The sequence below is a fragment of the Lucilia sericata genome, unplaced genomic scaffold (genome assembly GCF_015586225.1).
Source record: "Lucilia sericata isolate MDLA Ls3-8-SP2 unplaced genomic scaffold, ASM1558622v1 Contig001449F_arrow, whole genome shotgun sequence".
In the NCBI taxonomy this organism is placed as follows: Eukaryota; Metazoa; Arthropoda; class Insecta; order Diptera; family Calliphoridae; genus Lucilia; species Lucilia sericata.
Window position 1 is genome coordinate 14,426 of NW_023995379.1, and position 20,171 is coordinate 34,596.

The following is a 20,171-nucleotide window of genomic DNA, read 5'->3' on the forward strand; positions in this document are numbered from 1 at the left end:
GGTTTATGAATATGTTGTGCAAAAAATGTTTAACTTTTGGTTTTATTCGACATTACTACATATAAGATTGTTTTTATATCGAGTTAAGGAGTACTTCTTCTGAGCTAATTCTATAGCTAAACAGCTTTAAGATCATAAATATTCTTTGACCTTTTGCAAACTGAAGTTTTTAAAATTAAAACTGCAATACATTTATTTTATAATTTAACATTCCAACAGAATTTTCAAAATCGAACAACCCTCTGGAGTCAGATTAAGAGCGCATTTGCTTTTCTGTTTTTGAAGATTAGAGAAACTAATAACATATTTTTTTAATAACATTTAGCTTTAACTAACTTCGTAATTAAGATTATTTTTTGGTGCCGAATTGCAGCAATTGCAGTTTAAAAGAAAAATTACAATCAATTTTACTTACTCGATCACGAATACAAAATTATTTTTACAAACTTAATTTCTTCAGTAGATCCTTAATACAACTGATTGAAATAAAACTCATGGAGATTTTCTTTCTTTTTAAATAAAAACATTCATATTTTCTTTTCATATACATATTTCTTAAAGACTACATTTTTTGTTTTCTTTTCACTTCATTTGCAATTTAAATAATTTAACATTTTTTAAATTACTTTTCTTAATTTCACGTTATACACACATAAAATACTACAATGAAATAATAATAATAAAAAAAAAAAAAAAACAAAAAATATCTATAAATATAAATCGTATCAGTGTTGTAGCTTAATTTTTAACGTTTACAATGCTGCAGGTAAATAAAGACTTTGGATTTTAATGGTCGTCAAATACATCAGCGGGAAACGGATCGCTATAGGTTTAAATATCATCGGGACGTACTATTAAGGCATAAAGAGCAAAACCTAGGAACACTATGCCGCCGACAATGGTAACAGTACGTACAGAAATTTTGGCAGCCACCATGCGGCCACCAATCACAGCCAAACCAGTACAAATGGAATGACCAATAACACCGCCAGCAGTAACACCATAGGCGTTCTAGAAAAGAAAAAAAAAAGAAAATTAAATTAAACTTCTTAATTGATTAAAAAATATCAAGAAGTGGTTACCTTGCTAGCAGCCAAAATAATGGTGGTCAATTGTGAGCGATCACCCCATTCGGCTAAGAAAGTCATTGTAAAAGCCTGCATTAAAACCCGTGTAGTTAAATAAGCTGCACCTTTTTTGGTATTTTTACGTACAACACCGCTTTCAGGATCTTGGATCAAGGTGGAGGTAACATCACGTTCCAGCTGCAATTGAAAGGGAGAAAAGAGAAAATTGAAAATAGAATTTATTAGTAAAGCTAATATTTTTCAAGAATTTTAAATTAGCTGGTGTTGCTTTCTTTTTTTCTGATACGATAAAAAAAAAATATGATTTCAAGACAAAAAATTAGTAAAATTAAACAGAAAGGGTTAATAAAATAATATTAATAAAAAAGCTAACAAAATATTTAAAATTAGGAAATATATAGGTGATACCAAATGAAAAAGATATTAAATTAATTAAATTTAAAATTGTTTAAATTTCGAATTGTTTTTGACAGTATTCGCTGAACTGGTTTTAAAATCAGAAAGACGTATGTAAAAGACGTTTGGTTTGTTTTGGGGGTTTTGAAAATTGGGAAAGTGAGGAATGTAAATGTTTAGAGAAGGTAAGGGGGAATAACTTTGTATTAGTGAAATTTTTGTTATAGAAAACAATTGTTTATGTTAGAAATAACATATAAATTTTGTGAATGTTTAGTTTAGAATGTTAATGTTTAATATGAAAAATATATTTTTTAAGTTACTTTTTTAAAAAATATTTTTAAAAAATTTCAAAATTTTTAGTTTTAAGTCCTTATTCATAGCCGAAATATGTTTCATTAAAATCGTTAAATTGATTGTATTTTCCTTTTTGAAATGATAATATTCGAAATCGATCAGAAAATCTAGTTCATTTTAGCTTAATTTCAATTTTGAAAAGTGTTTTCGATACGAATCTTCTTCAACGACCTGATTTTTTTCTAAAACTGATTTTTACAAAAGATTGCATTTTTTTACTAAATAAATATTTTTTAACTAAAAACCTAGAAATTATCATTTTTGGATAAAATTTAAGTTAGTACTAAAAATCTAATTTTTTTTTATTAAAAATCGATTTTTGTTCTAAAACTTTGTATTAAAAGTCCTCAACTAAGTACCAAATATGATATTTTGTAAATCAAGCAAAATTCGACTTTGTACTTAAAATTCGAATTTGTACTAATAATCAAATTTTGTACTAAAAGTCAGATTTTATATGAAAAATTTTATTTTGTACTAAAAATCCAATTTTTCACTACAAAAATACTATAAATTTGGTTTTATGCAAACAATTCAATTTTGTACTAAAATAGGATATTGTACTAAAAATTCAATTTGAAATTTTTTACCAAAATTCCAATTTTGTAAAAAAGTCTAATTTTGTACTAAAATTTGTATAAAAATCAGAATTTGTACTAAATATACAATTTTTCACTACAAAATACATAAAAATGTTTACTAAAAAATCAATTTTGTACTAAAAATTTGGTTTTAAACTAAATATTTGATTTTGTACTAAAAATTTAATTTGTACTAATAATCTAATTTTGTATAAAAAATTGTTTTTTTTTTAATCCAATTTTTCACTATAAAAAATACGAATTTTTACTAAAAAATAAATTTTGTACTAAAATTTTGATTTTGTACTAAAATTATGATATTGTACTAAAAATTCAATTTTATACTAAAAATTCGATTTTAAACAAAATTTAGATTTTGTATTAAAAATTCGATTTTATACAAAAAATTAGATTTTGTATTAAAAAATCAATTCGGTACTAGAATTCTGAATTTGTACTAAAAGTTCGATTTTATATTAAAAAAAATCGATTTTGTAATAAAAAATCGATTTTGTACTAAAAAATTTAACAATGTTGTAATAAAAATTTTGTACTAAAAATAAATTTTTTAATTAAAATTGCTTATTTTGTACTAAAAAACTCAATTTTGTGAAAAACTCCATTTTGTACTAAAAACATGATTTCTTACTAAAAACCCGATTTTGAATTAAAAAACTGATTTGAACTTTAAACTTGATTTAAAAAATTTAATTCATCATTTTGTACTAAAAATGTGACTTTTTACTAAAAACCTGTTTTTGAACAAAAAACTCAAATTTGAACTAAAAACCAGATTCTGAACTAAAAACATATTAAAAAAATATCGATTTAAGTAAAAATATGTACATTTTTTTCACTAATAATTAAAATTCTACACGACAGAAGTCCATAAATTTTGATTTTCATTAAAATCTAAAATCCAAAAATTTTAATTTTAATAAAATTTTAAATTTCCATATAATTAATTTATCACTCAAAATTTACGAAAAATTAAAAAATTGCATTAACAACTTATTCACTTAAAAGAAAAACTAAAATTTATTTCATTCCAAAAACAAATATTTTCTAAGAAAACAAAATTATGCATTCAATTAGAAAGAAATTAAAAAAAATTAAAAAGTTGTTTCAAATCAGATTCTTCTGCAAACTATAAAACTTCTTTAAGTATATTTGTAGTAGTGAAAATAATTATTAGAAAAATCCCTATATTGCAATAAATTGTTCATCCAACTTTCTTTACAGTAAATACTTTTGCCAATTTTTAAATAATTTTCTAAAGAAAAACTAATTTGTTTAAAAGTACTAACATCTGCTTTAAAAACCCTCTAATGTTTAAAATTGTATTAAACGTAATTAGTTAAGTTTGAAAAATTGGTAAATATTTCACACAAACAAAAAATTAAATAATTATACAGCCAACCAACATCATACATCCCAGCCAGTATTAAACTAAATTAATAAATAACAAAATTAATAAACAAAATAACAGCGAAATAATTTAACAAAATGATTATGAAAATAAATTAGTTAAATTTGAAAAAAAAGTTATTAACCAACATATAACCAGAGAAAAACAGAATAGCGAGTGGTAAATAAATGCAGAGTGATAATGAATGGATAATGAATGAATTGGTTAGAATGTTAAGATAACAAAAAAAAAAACATATGAATGTGCAGTAACCAAATATTTATTTTTTTGGAAGATGGGTTCATTGTACAAAAAACTCATGAGAGATGATTTAAAAAAAAAACATAATTATATAACACACAAAAAATATGTGGAGTTATTAAGAGAGAGAAAAAAAACAAAAACAAATAATAATATAAACGTCTTAAGTACTAGAAAAAGACGCTAACCCGTTTTTTGTTGCCGCCAACTTGTTTCAACTCGCCATTGGACTGACCAGCAGCAACACCAGTTGCCGAGTTGAGGCCCAAGCTAGTTATACTATTGATACTATGGACACTACCGCTGGTGGTCAAAACATTGCCATTCGTTTGTTTATTCAAGGAGCGCTGCTTATTAAAGTTAGCAGTAGCGGAAGCAGAATGCACCAAGACTCTGCCATTAGAGTCGTTGTGATTAGGTTTTCTTGAAGGCGTACCACCATTGCTGGCATTATTGTTATTGTTGTTGTTGTTGTTAATACTATTATTATATCTAAGCTTATGATTACTAGAAGTATCATCATCACAATTTGTTTGATTCGTTTGATTCGATAAGGCGGACGCCGATAGAGCTGGACTGCTATGGAAGGTTGACAGTTTGAGGGCCTCCTCACCAGTGAGAAAGTCATCCGTATCGCTATTAGCAGAGGAGTCAGCCAAGACAGCAGTTACTTCGTCATCTTTGTCCTTGTTCAATTCACAGCCATTAGTGTTGTTATGAGCAGATGAGAGTTGTTTGCGTTGGCGATGCTGCATTTCCGGATTCTTGGCAGTGGCCAGAGCTGGTGGAGTAGCAGTTGAGGCGCCAGCGCCGCATTCTAAATCTGCATCCTCCTTATCCGAATTACTATTTTTACGTTTGGCCTCAATATCGCCACCACGTTTCGAGCGGAAGAGCTATAGTCACAATACATGACAATTAAGAGGCCAATTTTCAATTTCATTTGTTGGTTTTCATAATGGATTAAAAGGGGGAATTTTTACAAGGATTTTTATTGTTTTTTTTTATGTCAATTAAGGGGTGAAGTTTATTTGTTTGATTTGGTGGCATTGGTGATAATAATAGTTGCAGTAGTTGTAGAGTGGTAGAAGTAGGTGATTTGTTTTATTTGGGTTATACGAAACCACACATTCAATAGAAGAAGAAAAAAAATATACAAAAAAATAAATAAATAAAATCGCATTAAAACGATTGTACAAACAAAATTCATATTTAATCATCTTCATCATCATCATTATTATTATTAGTTAAATTCTTTTTTATAAGTTTTTGTTTGTTGTATTATTTTGTTTGGAAATTAATTAATTTATATGATTTGCGTTTGCAATTACATTGAGTAGAGTACCTTTGAGTTGACAACAGAAAAAATAATTTAAATTATGCAATTTTTTTAGGTGCAGGAAGCGGGAGTAAGGGCTTAAAGTAGGGAGTAGGAAAGGAAAAAGGAGCTGTAGGTTTAGGCAATTTTACAATAGGTGTTAGAAAGGCTCAAACATTGCAACATAATAATAGTTTTAGAAAGAGATATAGAGAGAAAGAAAGTGGGAGCAAAAATTAACCAGAAATTAAACATAAAATTCAAACAATGTTAGTTACAATAGTCAGGGTCGAAAGTTGAAGCAAAGTAAAATAATTTAAACGCAACTCTGTTTTAAAAATAACTTTTAAATTCACAACTTAATAAAAGATCTGGTTTTAAAATTTTTATAGAAAATAGTTATCCTGACAGTTTAATAAACTAATGTTGAATATTGTTTTAAGTTTAATACTACTGATTCTTGTTCAGTCTTCTTATAGAAAAATGCTATTCGAAGAAAATTCCTAACTTTTTCCTAACTTCTTTCATCAAAATTAAAATTTATTACAAAATTTCTATAAACCGTCCAAAACATGCCAAATGAAATTCAAATTTTTAATAAAAAATTGCATATTTTTTAACAAAAGCTTCCATAATTTTGTTTTCAGGATATTTGAAAATGCATTAAAATAATTAGTAAATTTTGAAATGTTAAAGGGATTGGGATTAAAAGGATGAGAAAATAGAAGTAACATAGTATTAGAAATTACCCCATTTTAAAAAAAGTTCATAAAAAGTTAGTAAAATCTTAAATTAATACCAAACAAAAAGTAATTTTGAACAAAATTTACAGCAAAATTTATTTTGCATAAAAAATTTTGGAAAAAATATTCAATAAAAAAAAAAAAACTTAAAATTTAAAAATCAAAGCCCAACTACTACTACAGTGTGTTTTAAAATAAAAAAGGGTAGCTTAAGAAAAAAGAGAAATAGAGAAGAGCGTGTTTGTTTGTTTATACATGCAAAATAAATAAAAATTTTTAATAATACCAACAACAAAAAAATACTAGTGCTTTAGCAAAATAAAAAAAAAAAAAACAGTGACACTCCAACACAGAAAAAATAAAAAAAAGGAACACACAAACACTTACCTCATCTTCACGTTTACGCAAATCCGATTGTACTTCTTCCAATTCCTCTTGAGCATCGGTGGCCTTCATGAAATAACCTTCGTAGATCATTTTTAAACCGAAAATGGCAAACAACGCCGTTGAAATGTAATATGTATAGACCTTAGGAATAATTGTAGCAGCCATGCCAAACACCACCGAGAGTACGGTCATCAGGGCCAAGGCTGTTATGGCACCGGTAAAGACCACTAAGCGTGGATGGCGCATGGCCATAATGGCTGCTATGAAAAATGTCTTATCACCTAACTCTGTAAATAAAATTACAGAGATGGACGCAGTAAATGCGTCCAAAAAGCCGGAGTTTGCTTGGGTATCTTTTGTTGTATCTGCGTTTGCTAAATCATTGGCCACATCGAATTGTTCGTCTTTAACTAAGATTGCGTCGTCAAGGGCGGATTTCTACAAGAGAATTTTGGAAATTGATTTTTTAATAAAAATGGATAGTGATTTATTAAGATGTAGAACTGAACTAGAACTGAACTAGAACTGAACTAGAACTGAACTAGATCTGAACTAGAACTGAACTAGAACTGAACTAGAACTGAACTAGAACTGAACTAGAACTGAACTAGAACTGAACTAGAACTGAACTAGAACTGAACTGCAACTGAACTAGAACTGAACTAGAACTGAACTAGAACTGAACTAGAACTGAACTAGAACTGAACTAGAACTGAACTAGAACTGAACTAGAACTGAACTAGAACTGAACTAGAACTGAACTAGAACTGAACTAGAACTGAACTAGAACTGAACTAGAACTGAACTAGAACTGAACTAGAACTGAACTAGAACTGAACTAGAACTGAACTAGAACTGAACTAGAACTGAACTAGAACTGAACTAGAACTGAACTAGAACTGAACTACTAGAACTGAACTAGAACTGAACTAGAACTATACTAGAAGTAAACTAGAACTAAACTAGAACTGAACTAGAACTGAACTAGAACTGAACTAGAACTGAATATTACTGAACTAAAACTTCATGACGAAAAATTTTTTTCACTTTCATTAAATAAACACTATTTTTACAAAATAATAAAAACTATTAAAATCAATAATTTTTTTGTTGTCTGTTGTTTGTCCACATTTTCATTCATAAAAAAATCGAATTTCGTTACGCTTTATTTGTTTTTAATTAAAATTTAATTGAATTTATCAATGTTTCAGCATGCTATTAAAAACTTATCGGCCATTTTTCCGATAAAAATAAATCTTATCAAATCACATAAAAAATCGTATGAAATCGTCTACTTACTGTTTGCATTCCCATTGCCTGAGCCGTTTCATCACTATATTTTGGTTCTATCTCTGCCAAACATATTGTAGAGAACGTCAAAACGGCCATCAATGCCAATAACATGTGCAATTTAGCCGAGCGTTTCAAATAGACATTGTGTCTTGTGGTCTGCCAAAAATATGATTGATTCTGTGACATCTTACGGCTGTATGATGATTAATAACTCTGTTTTACTTCTTTAGAGAGGAATTATCACAGTAAAGTAATAATCGAGTGGTTTATATTTAAAATTTTCCTTTAACTTCTTTAGTTTTTTTCTTATTTAATAGGGAGACACGTAACACGTTTGTTCCCTACACTTTGAGTGCTGAAATAAGAAAGAATTGAAAAATATGATTGCATTAATTATATTTTTAATTTAACTACATATAGTCTTTTTAGACAACGACATTTATCAGAAATCCCTTGTTGATTTAAATGCCAAGATAAGTGAAACATCAAAAAAACATCGGAGTCTAAAGCGTAATAATAACAATGAGAGATATAAGGCAGTAAAATTTTGGTGTTAATTGTTGTTTTAAACGTTCAAGTAGTATGTATACAAGTGTAGTACAATAGTGTTGGTAGTCTAGTTTGTACAACGTACTACTTATAACAAATATTAGATAAACATTAGACGGAACTAGCTGGGACAATAGTTCGCAATGTTTTTTTTTTTTTTTTTTGTAGGAACTTTAAGTTTTTTTGGCGAATTCTAATTTAGTATAAATAATGTATTTTATCTTAAATTTTTTTCTAAAGTTGTTGACATTTTTTTTAATATCATCAGTTACCAAGTGATCAACTTTAATCCATTGGGCTCAAAAGCGGTACTTGAATAACAGTATTACTCTTTAGAATTATGACGTGTTAAAAGATTTCATCAGCTTATCATAAATAAAACGTCAAATTATTTTAACTACAAAACAAACACATTAAATTAAATTTTTTTAAATTGGAGCGAGAAAATCATTATAAATTTGTAAACAAATCTGAGGCAATAGAATCTCTTATTATACCCCACAATAATAATGATCCTATATCCACCTTTAAATATACTAATTGGCTTAGAATCATTTTCTGAGTAAATTAAGTCATGTCCGCAATTTAAAATGTCAAAACTCAGGCACCCACAGAAACTATATTAAAAGGTTAAGCTAAGCTGAGTCTGAATCTAACTTCAGAACCTCAGGGTTCAGCGCAGTTCAATCATTTAGAAAAGTATATTATGCCCTATGGGCCAACAATTTTGTTGATCTGTGTTATTGAATCATTGTTTTTTTATATAAACAACATTTTACAAGTTTATTAAACCTTTGTTACCAAGCGAAACTGCAATAAAATGCTCTTCAAATTACCTCAAGCAAATAACAAATTATCCTGTTATTTTTATTAACGAAAAACACACAAACTATGACTCAAATGCTCAAAATGAAAATGACTCAAGATATAAGATGTGTTCAAAAACTAAAAACAACTTTTAAAGAAGAGTAAAAAAATCAGTAGAAAACACTTTTGACAAGGTGTTCTATTGTTGCATGTTAAATTTTGTACTTATTTGAATTATTCCATATCTGTTTTTTATCTTATTTGTATGTACTTAAACAAAAATGTTTGAGAAGTAAATATTTAAAAATTAACTTATAATCTAGGTAAATTTTAAGTATTTTGGAACCATGAGTAAATTTTAAATCAATTTCATCGTCACACATATTATAATCTTGTTTAATTACAAATTGTTACTGGAAAATGTGTTCATCAATATTTTCCTGTTTTTTGAGGATTAGCAGAGTTTTTGTAAATATTTCTTTCATTATTTCGTTGTAAATGAATAGACCTATTATAGTCGCCCAGACATAAATATGATGGCGCAAAAATGTATTTCTTCATAACGCACATTTCTCAATCGTTATAATAAAGAAAGAAAAAATAAAACAAAAATCAATTAAAAGTTATATATTTTTTGAAATTCTCTTACCAAACAATTGATTAAATACTGATAAGAATTGCTAGGTGACCACCAAAATAAACATTTAATTTATACAAAAGAAAATAAAACACGTTTATTAGGTCAATAACGCCAAAAGAACTAGGAGAACAAGAAACTAAAATACAAAATCTATTCTACAAAAAAACCCTAATATAAAAATTTATTAACTTACATTTATTAAAATATTTCTACGTTGTTTTCATTAATCGCATTTCTTACTTAATTATGAGATTTTCACAACATTACACTTATAACTGTCCTATCATATGTACGTAGATGATTCAACGATTATATTTTCCACTCTAAATTTTGTTTTGTTTATTTATTTTTATGTATGGCCATTAACTTTACTCTCTTCTAGTCACGTCCACTTTTATTTTTATTGTTCCTGATAAGATTTCCTTTTATTTATAAATAGTAAAACAAAACAACATTAAAAGTTTTTTTCATAGTAGTTCATGTATGACACCAGTTAACTAAAGAGATTTGATAAAGGAAAATAATATTAATAAAAATCATATTTACTGATTTATAAACATGTTTTTTCTTATCTGAATAAATGTAATTTTTTATTTTATTTTAACAATATAAAGTTTTATAGTTGTTGTAGGATTTATGCAAAAAGTGCTTCATTTTGATATACATAATTTTAAGTACTTTTGAAAAAATGTTGACAAGAGCTTTTTATAGTTCAGTTTTTGTTCAGTTCTAGTTCAGTTCTAGTTCTAGTTCAGTTCAGTTCTAGTTAAGTTCTAGTTCAGTTCTAGTTAAGTTCTAGTTCAGTTCTAGTTCAGATCTAGTTCAGTTGTAGTTGAGTTGTAGTTCAGTTCTAGTTCAGTTCTAGTTTAATTCTAGTTTAGTTCTAGGTTAGTTCTAGTTTAGTACTAGTTTAGCTCTAGTTTAGCTCTAGTTCAGTTCCAGTTCAGTTCTAATTCAGTTCTAGTTCAGTTCTAGTTCAGTTCTAGTTCAGTTCTAGTTCAGTTCTAGTTCAGTTCTAGTTCAGTTCTAGTTCAGTTCTAGTTCAGTTCTAGTTCAGTTCTAGTTCAGTTCTAGTTCGGATCTAGTTCAGTTCTAGTTCAGTTCTAGTTCAGTTCTAGTTCAGTTCTAGTTCAGTTCTAGTTCAGTTCTAGTTCAGTTCTAGTTCAGTTCTAGTTCAGTTCTAGTTCAGTTCTAGTTCAGTTCTTGTTCAGTTCTAGTTCAGTTCTTGTTCAGTTCTAGTTTAGTTCTTTTTCAGTTCTAGTTCAGTTCTAGATCAGTTCTAGTTCAGTTTTAGTTCGGCTCCAGTTCAGTTCTAGTGTGAAATAAAATAATTATAAGAAATAAATATTTTGTTTACAATTCTCAATTTGTTTTAGTAAAGCAATAAAAAACGATTTTAACTAAAAGTGAAAAAGTGTCGTCACATTTTTCTCAATTATTTTTACGTGAAATCTAATTATAAACATCATGTACTAATATTGTAAGGAAATAAAGTTTATTGCACTGTTAATGGGTAAATTAAAATTTATTTCAGTAATAAGAAAATGATTTTACTGTATAAAACATTGCAAAAATGCTTAAGACTGAAAGCTTTCAGACTGACAAAAAGATAACGTGGTTTTTAAAAAGTAAATTTATTTATAAATTTATAATTTTAAAATAAATATTATAATCAAAACAGAGATAGAGATAATAAAGTTAAGTAAAGTTATTCAATGTAGAGTATTTAAAGCTAGAAAATGTACAAAAACATTTACAGTCAAAAAAATTGCTTATCACAATTACTGGTTAAAAATTCCAGCTACATAGAATTAAGCAAATTGTTAAAAATAACATTTGTTTGCTTTAGTTTTTAGGCTTGAGCAACTATGGTACTTTTTTAAACAATTTTGCTTAATAATTTTGATTTAAGCTATTAGCGTTAAGGGTTAAATATTAGAAAAAGTTAGAAGAGAAATAATTAAAAAACATTAATTCGCAATTATTTTTTTTTAAAGCTATAATAACAAATGTAATTCCCTAACAAATACTACCAGAACACCAACACCATTATCACTTTGTTAATGAAACGATAAACAAGTTGTGGTAATTTTTATTATTTTATGTTATAATTAAAACTGACTATATTAAGGGGGAACAACATTCTTAAATCAAATACAAATATGCATAAACATTTACAATTCAGTTTACAACTGTTGTTTTATACGTTTTAAGATAAATTAATTAAAATAAAAGGGTAAAAGTCGAATGTTTGGCGTAGTATTTAATAGAAAATTCCCCTTTATTCTCGTAGGCCCTTGATTTGATATACCTTTATTTTATCTAGGATTTATTATTGTTTTGCGATTTACTAATTTTTAATTTTCTTTGTAAAATTAAAAAAAATCCAAATTTTAATTAAAAAGAAAATAACCAATTTTAAAAATTAAAAAAAAAAAATAAATTTTTAAAAAGTACTTCATACATTTTTTGTAGCTAACTTTTAAATGTAGGGTATTAATACAAAAACAGAAAAACCAGACTCCATTTTTATTGCTAAATAAAACATTCAAAAGAACATTGAACTAAAATCCCCCTTTCCAAAAAATAATTTGGAAATACAACAACACAAAACGTAAAATACATAAATAAACAAATAGCCGACCTTATGATACCCTATACCAGTTATGTGTGAATTTAAAAATATGTATTAATGTCGAATTTTATCTTAATTCTGCTGCATTGGAGCAATTTATTGATGAAAATCTACTTTTCTAACTGGTTCTAATTTGGAGCAGGGATTTAATTTCATAATTATGATGAATTTTATTGCGATACTAATGGTTATAAGGAAATTATAGATATTCAATTAACTTTCTGAATGGGTGTTTATGGGGGGGCTAGGGTCAAAGAGGTCAGAGATTCTAGAGCCCAAATCATACGGGCCGGTTATATGATCCAAATTTCATGAGCATATCTTGAAAATTTCGACCCGTACATTGTGCACTAGTTTTACATGGACAGCCAGCTGGACAGACACCTTGACATGTCCAACTTTAAGGTTGCTTTAGCAAACAATATTTTAGTTTACAACACTCTCCCCACTACAGTGGTGTAGGGTATAATATAACAAAATAATTAACATTATTATTTTGTTACTTTCATCTTTAGCTTGTTTTTTCCTTCTAATAATTTAATTTAATAATTCTCTTCCACTCTACACGCAAATGTGTTCAATCACTTTTCATTTATTCTTTCCGTTTTACTAACTGACTCCCCTGGCCATTCCTAACATTGACGCAAGCAGCGACGCGGCATACATCAATGGCCAGTCATCAGCTAGCAAACAAAATAGAAAAAAATTGCAAAAATCAAATCTAAATAAATAAACTGATTTTATTTTCAATACAAAACACACATTTTCACTTTGACTGGTTAAATTGTTTATGATTAAATGTTGTTGTGCAGAGGAAGGAGGCTTTCAATTATACGTACGTTAACGTCTATAATGGGAGGCAGCAGTAAAGAACAATTAATACTAGATATTTTCTGCCTTTGCTTATAGTATTGAAATATTTTTAGAATAGATAAATTTTAAAACGTCTTTTATTTAATATTTTCTTTTCATTTTGTTTATTTAAAAAACCGCTACTTTGTAATCACATAACACTATAAATTTAAATATTCTTTTTTGATTAATTTTCTGCTTTTAGTCCGATTATTGCTGACGTAAAGTAGTTTTTTGTCCCGTTTTCTTACATTTAACCAGCCAGCAGACCTATAGGAAACAAAAGACTAGGCACTTTGTAACAAATAGTTATTTTATCAACATTTATTTTTCTATATGTTTAACATTATTATTTTTATCCGTTTTAATTAATTGTTTAATATTTTCTTTTAATTTTCATTAATCTACGCCACAGTTTTTTTTTATTTTTCTATTGGCAAAAAAAAATATTCTTTTCAGTAACTTACTTTTCTCAAAGTGTGAATGCGAATGAATGAAAAAGAATGAAAGGAAAAAAAGAAATGTCAATTTAGGAATGCTGCCATATGGTTTTATGTGTGTTATGGCAATTGGTTACCGTATTTTTAGTTTTTCTTAGTCAAGGCTGGAAAATTAAATTTTTCATTCATTAATTTTACAGAAAATCTATTGTATAACATATTTTTTCTAAAAAAGACTGTCATACTAGAATTGTATAAATTGAATTTCAAACAATCGACTTTTTGGCAAAAATTTATTTTATTTTATTAAATAAAGTAGGTAAGTCGACTAAGTTTAAGGAAAAAAGTCGTTAAGCCAACAAAAGCTAAAATAAATAAAATTTAAGTTTCCTAACAAAAAATTTAAGTTTTCTTCTAAATCTTTATTATTAAAAAATGTAGGAAAAACACTTAAAGTTTAAAAGTTTATAGAAATAATTGTTATTTAAAATGTGCAAAATCTGTCTAGTAAATTTTGTACTTTACTTTTATTGCAATCTTTCGAATTTCTTAAAATTTTTCAATTTTAATTTTTTTGTGCTTTTTTCGACCTTCATTTTAATTTGTATGTTTTGAAATTTTTCGACTTTTGAACTTCGTATTCGGTTTTTCCCTTATTACTCGATGTTTTTGTATTAATTTTTAGGTTCTATATTTATTTTGCTACAATATCTTATAATACAGCTGTCGTTTTTTATCGACTTTGGTTTATTTTAAATTCATTTATATTTTTCACACTAAAATAATGTTTAACGGGTTTTGTTTCACGCAGAAGTATGGCATTACTATGAAACTGTATTATCAATTTTTTATATAAACCTGTATTATCATCATTCTTTTTGACAAACACCGCATAACCATTTCATTCACAATAGTGATTTATCAAAATAAAGTAATTCTGTGTTTTCTTCGTGAAAAAGCAAAGATTTTTTGTTTTAAAACTTTAGTGAGAACAACCACCATTAAATGAAAAAACGTTATTGTTTTTATTTTAAATTTTCAAAAATATTCTATCCAGAACTAAATATGTAATAATTTAACAAAAACATAATTTTATTGTAACTTTATTTTGATTAAATTCTATTTATTACATATTTACATTAAACCACTTACAACTTATGCATTGATAAGTTCTCCAATATTGTTTGCAAGCGTTTGCTCACTGTCTCGGCCAATATAATCTTTTCCGGACCACAACCATTGGCTAAATCCTTGACACAAGCTCTCAAACTAATGCGATATGTCTGTTCGGGTTCTAAATTATTCAATATGTAGGAGTGACGATAGCCGGGTATTTCAATGGCATCCTCATATCTTTCCAATGGTATGCACTTGTTTTCTGTTTGATCTTGTATATTGGGATTGGATTGATTGCATACTGGGTAGGGGTGAGGTAAAATGTAGGTTTCTTTGGCTTCTTCTTGCTTTTGTATGGTTTGATTACGCAATTCATTGTAAGCCTTTTCGGCACGAGCTTCGCCGGTTTCATTGCTGTCCGATTTAATGCGAGTCATCTGTCCGGAAGATTTGCTTTTTTGGAATCTTTGGTTTAAGAAACAACATTAGAGTGAGGTATAGATTCAGATTTGGTTTAAGAGAAAACTTACAGGAAATTACTTAAGGCATCTTTGTATAGCCATTGCACTTTATTGTGATAATCATCTACATGAGGAGTGGGAATTATCGATTCTGTATCAAGTTTAGGACATTGACAAAGTTCTTCCTTATTTTGATTTGAAGTTTCAGAAGGAATTGTGTCATCTGTTTGTAAAAAGATACATTTAACGAAGATGTTATAAACATTTGTTAAATTATTAGGAATTTCAAAGTTTACTTACTTGTTACTTCATACTGCAAAATATATTTTTCTATAATGCCATTGGGTATGCGTGGTGGCCACCAATGAACTTCCTGTTTTGAAAAATTGCGACTTTTAAAATTTAAAACATTTAATTTTAAAGAATTTGTACTCACAATTTCCTTAGTGGACAATTTGTGTGTATACATCTTTGCCACTTTTTCTGGCTTGGCGGGTTCGGTTTGAAAATATTCTATTTCCGATACATGTTGCGCATAGTAAGGATAATCCATGGTGGTCAAACTTTTAACAAAATAAGCATATTGTGTAGCCGGTTTAAGATGCTTTAAAATGTGACGTCTACGTTGGCTAACAACGACATCGGTCATCCAACTAAAATTACAACAACATTAAAAAGTTGTATGGGACCTGAGGTGTTTAGTTTAAATATTTACCCATCTCTGCCACAACCATGACGACCATCGAATTTTGTTACATTCCTTTCAGCAGCCTCTTTATAGTAATACGTGTAACCAATCAGTAAACTAAACTCTTCTGGAACCATGAGATCAACTTGTACGACAGCGGAATTTGAATTGAAATCGGTAATATTGGCTGTAAGATCTCGAATATCTGGACCGCCTAAAATAGGGAAGATATAGAAAATCCATGATGCATCCTGAGAAAATCTTTAAAAAGTAGAATTTTAAAATTTAGAACAGTACTTTCAAGCTTAAGATTTTCTATAGAAGTCTTTTTTTTATAAAAAATGATTTTTTATAGAAAACTATTTCAAATAAAATATTTTCTAGAAAAGTCTTTAAAAAAGAAGATTTCATATAGGAAATTCTTCAATGAACAGATTTTCTACAGAAAATTCTTTAAAGAAAGCAATTTCTATAGACAAGTTTTTAACCGGAAGATAGAAGAATTTTTGTAGAGAAGTCTATCAAACAAAATATTTTGCTAAAGCTACTTAAAACTTACACACTACTCTTTCGCCATTTGAATTTCGAGAAGCATCCTTAATCGTTATTTTTGTACATTCTTTAAAACTTTCCTGTAAATCGGTAATTTTTTCATAACACAATCGGGGATTGAAATGGAAATAAACGCAGCCATGTAAAATGGCAACTCTACCAAGCCATAATTCTTCCAAATAATGATTATCAACCACATAAAGAGAATATCTGAAAAAATAAAAAATCTCTTAAATAAATCGATAAAAATATTAATGATTTCCAAACATACCTATCTTCTATCAATTCCGAACCCCTTATAGTATGGAGATTTTTAAAGAAATGTAAAGAAACAATTTGTGGTGAACTTAAAATCTTCAAATAACCGGTAATTTCGTTTAAATTGCGAAAAGCATGTTCCAAATTTTGTATTAAGGGTTCTGTAAAAATATTAAAAAAAAAATAAATATTTCACATTACAATTAATGCCTTCATGAAGACTTACTGTGAACCTCATATAATTCTATGGTCAAGGAACCCTCGATCGTACTACAATCCGCTAAACCTTCCAAGTCATCTATAGTGTGTACAATAAAATTGCCAGTACAATTTAAAGCACATGAAATTTTGCCATTTTTCTTTACTTCCACATAATGTTTGGGACATTCCTTCACACATTCCATGCCCAATTGCTTAAGTTTCAATTGATTGCAATCACTAACACATTGTCTTTTAAAGGCCTTTTTTAAAAAATATATAATTGTAATTAAAGTGAAAATAAATGTTAAGTCCCTTTAAAACTCACCAATCTATATTTGGGAGGTAAACAATTATCCACACAACCTCTCTCAGAGACATATTTTGTGCAATGTCTACAGTTACTATCCGAGCAAGAAGTCAAACAGCTGCTTCTACCGCCTTGTTTGTAACACTTTTTACCATCTATATAATCTAAAGTGGTTTTCTGGAACTTGCCCAGAGACCAGCATTTCTTGTGACGATTAACCTCGATTGTATCAAGTTCATCTTGATATGTATAACAGAGAGGACATTGATTGGGAGATTTATTGTTCTGTAAATAAAAATATATATTTTTATTTTTACTAGAACTAGAACTAAAACTACAACAGAATTAAAACAGAACCAGAACAGAATAATAACTAGAACAGAACTAGGACAGAACAAGAACAGAACTAGAACAGAACCAGAACAGAACTAGAACAGAACTAGAACAGAACTAGAACAGAACTAGAACAGAACTAGAACAGAACTAGAACAGAACTAGAACAGAACTCGAACAGAACTAGAACAGAACTAGAACAGAACTAGAACAGAACTAGAACAGAACTAGAACAGAACTAGAACAGAACTAGAACAGAACTAGAACAGAACTAGAACAGAACTAGAACAGAACTAGAACAGAACTAGAACAGAACTAGAACAGAACTAGAACAGAACTAGAACAGAACTAGAACAGAACTAGAACAGAACTAGAACAGAACTAGAACAGAACTAGAACAGAACTAGAACAGAACTAGAACAGAACTAGAACAGAACTAGAACAGAACTAGAACAGAACTAGAACAGAACTAGAACAGAACTAGAACAGAACTAGAACAGAACTAGAACAGAACTAGAAGAGAACTAGAACTAGAACAGAACCAGAACAGAACTAGAACAGAACTAGAACAGAACTAGAACAGAACTAGAACAGAACTAGAACAGAACTAGAACAGAACTAGAACAGAACTAGAACAGAACTAGAACAGAACTAGAACAGAACTAGAACAGAACTAGAACAGAACTAGAACAGAACTAGAACAGAACTAGAACAGAACTAGAACAGAACTAGAACAGAACTAGAACAGAACTAGAACAGAACTAGAACAGAACTAGAACAGAACAGAACTAGAACAGAACTAGAACAGAACTAGAACAGAACTAGAACAGAACTAGAACAGAACTAGAACAGAACTAGAACTAGAACAGAACTAGAACAGAACTAGAACAGAACTAGAACAGAACTGGAACAGAACTAGAACAGAACTAGAACAAAACTAGAACAGAACTATAACTATAGAAAATTTTTCACCAATGAAAGTTTCTTTAGAAAACTTTTGCCAAAGAAAGTTTTTTGTAAAGGCTTTTCTTTCAGATTTATTGTTAAATTTATATTAATAGTTCGTTTTATTACTCACCTTCATTACATAGTAATACTGTTTTGTATTATTACCCAAAATCGATACCCAATTAATGGTGTGCGTAAAACACAATGAAGGATTCGATTCGACACGTATTGAACCCTTTAAAACACGCAATAAATTCACCAGACCAATATTTTTTAAATCGCGATTTTCCAAAATAATCAATGCATATTGGTCATACAACAATTCAACGCCTCGTATAACCAGCAGTTTGGGAAATAGCCTTTCCAAACTGTCAAGACCCTCAACACGATACACTAATAAATATTCACTTATTTCCTCTATATTTGAGGCTTTAACATGCTCCAAGGCCTTGGGAGTAAATTGCATTTGTACTATACGCACATAACCAGTGATGACAGTACAATTTTGCAGTTTATTAAAGTCTTTAATCGATCGAATTGTGGCGGATTCACACTTGGCATTAGCCTGTTGTTGACAGGCACAACAAATGTAGAGGATGAATAATAGTGAGAAATATTTCTGCATTTTATTTCGAATTTAATTTTATCATTTAACTGCGACAAGACAACATTACTCGTATTTCACTATAAGACACGACACTTTACGTCATTCATTCACTGTTTAAGTTGACATTTGACCTCGAGGCAAGTAGTTGTTTTTCAGTTTTTGTTATGTATTTTATTGGTTATATAGACTTCTGTACTTGTTTTGAAAACGCCAACAATTGTGTTGTTTTGCTGTCGTCTTTTAATTATTTAATTGAAAACTTGACCTCTAAATAGACAACAAAACACTAGAGTCATGTTTCTTCTTTAAGTGACGTCTATGACAAAGAATCGCTTTTAATTGAAATGCAATTTTTAATTATAATTTCTTTAAAGATTTATAAATATGGTTTTAGTATTATTTTTTAATTAATTTAAATTAATTTTTTTCTTATGTTTTTCTAAGAATTTCTTTTTATTGCGCCTATGTTCACCCTTCTGTTGTTCAATTTTAACTGATTCTTCTGAGCTGTTCTTTTGATATGAGATACTTTTTGTTTGTATGAGTTTTTTTTTTCGATTGTTATTGAATGGTCTTTAACTTTTATGAGAAAAAGTTCGTTTCATTTAATTAATTTTTGTAAAGAGCGACCAGCAGAAGATCAATCGAAGATTGTATTAACCCATTGAGGGTGATATTGTCTTTTAATAATTACAATAACAAAAATATAATCGAAATTTAAAGATTTAAAGTTAAGCAAATATACTTTCTATACAAAATTTGTTTAATAAAACTTTCTTAAATTTAAAATCTTATTGGATTGTAACGTTTTCAATGATTCGAAAAAAACTCCCTGGTTGCCTACAAGAAAGCATTAGAATTCGACTGAAATAACAACTTTACGAACTTTTACAATTTCTGTTAGGTCCGAGATTCTAGTAAATGACTGCACCCCTCAAGGGTTTA

General features: G+C 28.3%; 2 protein-coding genes across 5 annotated transcripts; both read right to left on the minus strand.

Moving 5' to 3' along the window:
- Positions 1 to 516: 516 nt before the first annotated feature.
- On the minus strand, positions 517 to 13,866 carry LOC119611432 (transmembrane protein 165). 4 transcript variants are annotated; one of them, XM_037967004.1, is made up of 6 exons: positions 13,783 to 13,866; positions 7,839 to 8,187; positions 6,540 to 6,977; positions 4,280 to 4,987; positions 1,083 to 1,265; positions 517 to 1,011 (listed from the first exon to the last, which is right to left on the minus strand). In XM_037967004.1, the coding sequence occupies exons 2-6, from the start codon at positions 8,016 to 8,018 to the stop codon at positions 832 to 834; spliced, it is 1,689 nt and encodes a 562-aa protein (XP_037822932.1). In that variant the 5' UTR covers positions 8,019 to 8,187; positions 13,783 to 13,866; the 3' UTR covers positions 517 to 831. The 4 variants fall into 4 exon arrangements, with proteins under 4 accessions (XP_037822932.1, XP_037822934.1, XP_037822933.1 ...); XM_037967006.1 differs by lacking the exon at positions 13,783 to 13,866 and adding an exon at positions 13,567 to 13,738 and having other exon boundaries at positions 518 to 1,011; XM_037967005.1 differs by lacking the exon at positions 13,783 to 13,866 and adding an exon at positions 13,303 to 13,575 and having other exon boundaries at positions 518 to 1,011.
- A 958-nt stretch (positions 13,867 to 14,824) lies between these two features.
- Positions 14,825 to 19,706, minus strand: LOC119611434 (insulin receptor). Its single transcript, XM_037967008.1, has 10 exons — positions 18,750 to 19,706; positions 17,357 to 17,623; positions 17,057 to 17,291; positions 16,844 to 16,991; positions 16,580 to 16,782; positions 16,048 to 16,234; positions 15,769 to 15,985; positions 15,633 to 15,705; positions 15,402 to 15,555; positions 14,825 to 15,336 (listed from the first exon to the last, which is right to left on the minus strand). Exons 1-10 carry the CDS (start codon positions 19,242 to 19,244, stop codon positions 14,904 to 14,906), a joined length of 2,412 nt encoding a protein of 803 aa, XP_037822936.1. The 5' UTR covers positions 19,245 to 19,706; the 3' UTR covers positions 14,825 to 14,903.
- Positions 19,707 to 20,171: the final 465 nt, after the last annotated feature.

Coding starts and splice junctions, on each gene's coding strand:
- LOC119611432 (XM_037967004.1), bottom strand. CDS start 8,018: ATGTCACAGAATCAATCATATTTTTGGCAGACCACAAGACACAATGTC. Junction 6,978..7,838: donor AGGCAATGGGAATGCAAACA/GTAAGTAGACGA, acceptor ATTCTCTTGTAG/AAATCCGCCCTTGACGACGC. Junction 1,012..1,082: donor TTATTTTGGCTGCTAGCAAG/GTAACCACTTCT, acceptor TTTCTTTTCTAG/AACGCCTATGGTGTTACTGC.
- LOC119611434 (XM_037967008.1), bottom strand. CDS start 19,244: ATGCAGAAATATTTCTCACTATTATTCATCCTCTACATTTGTTGTGCC. Junction 16,992..17,056: donor AGAATTATATGAGGTTCACA/GTAAGTCTTCAT, acceptor ATATTTTTACAG/AACCCTTAATACAAAATTTG. Junction 16,235..16,579: donor AAATGGCGAAAGAGTAGTGT/GTAAGTTTTAAG, acceptor TCCCTATTTTAG/GCGGTCCAGATATTCGAGAT.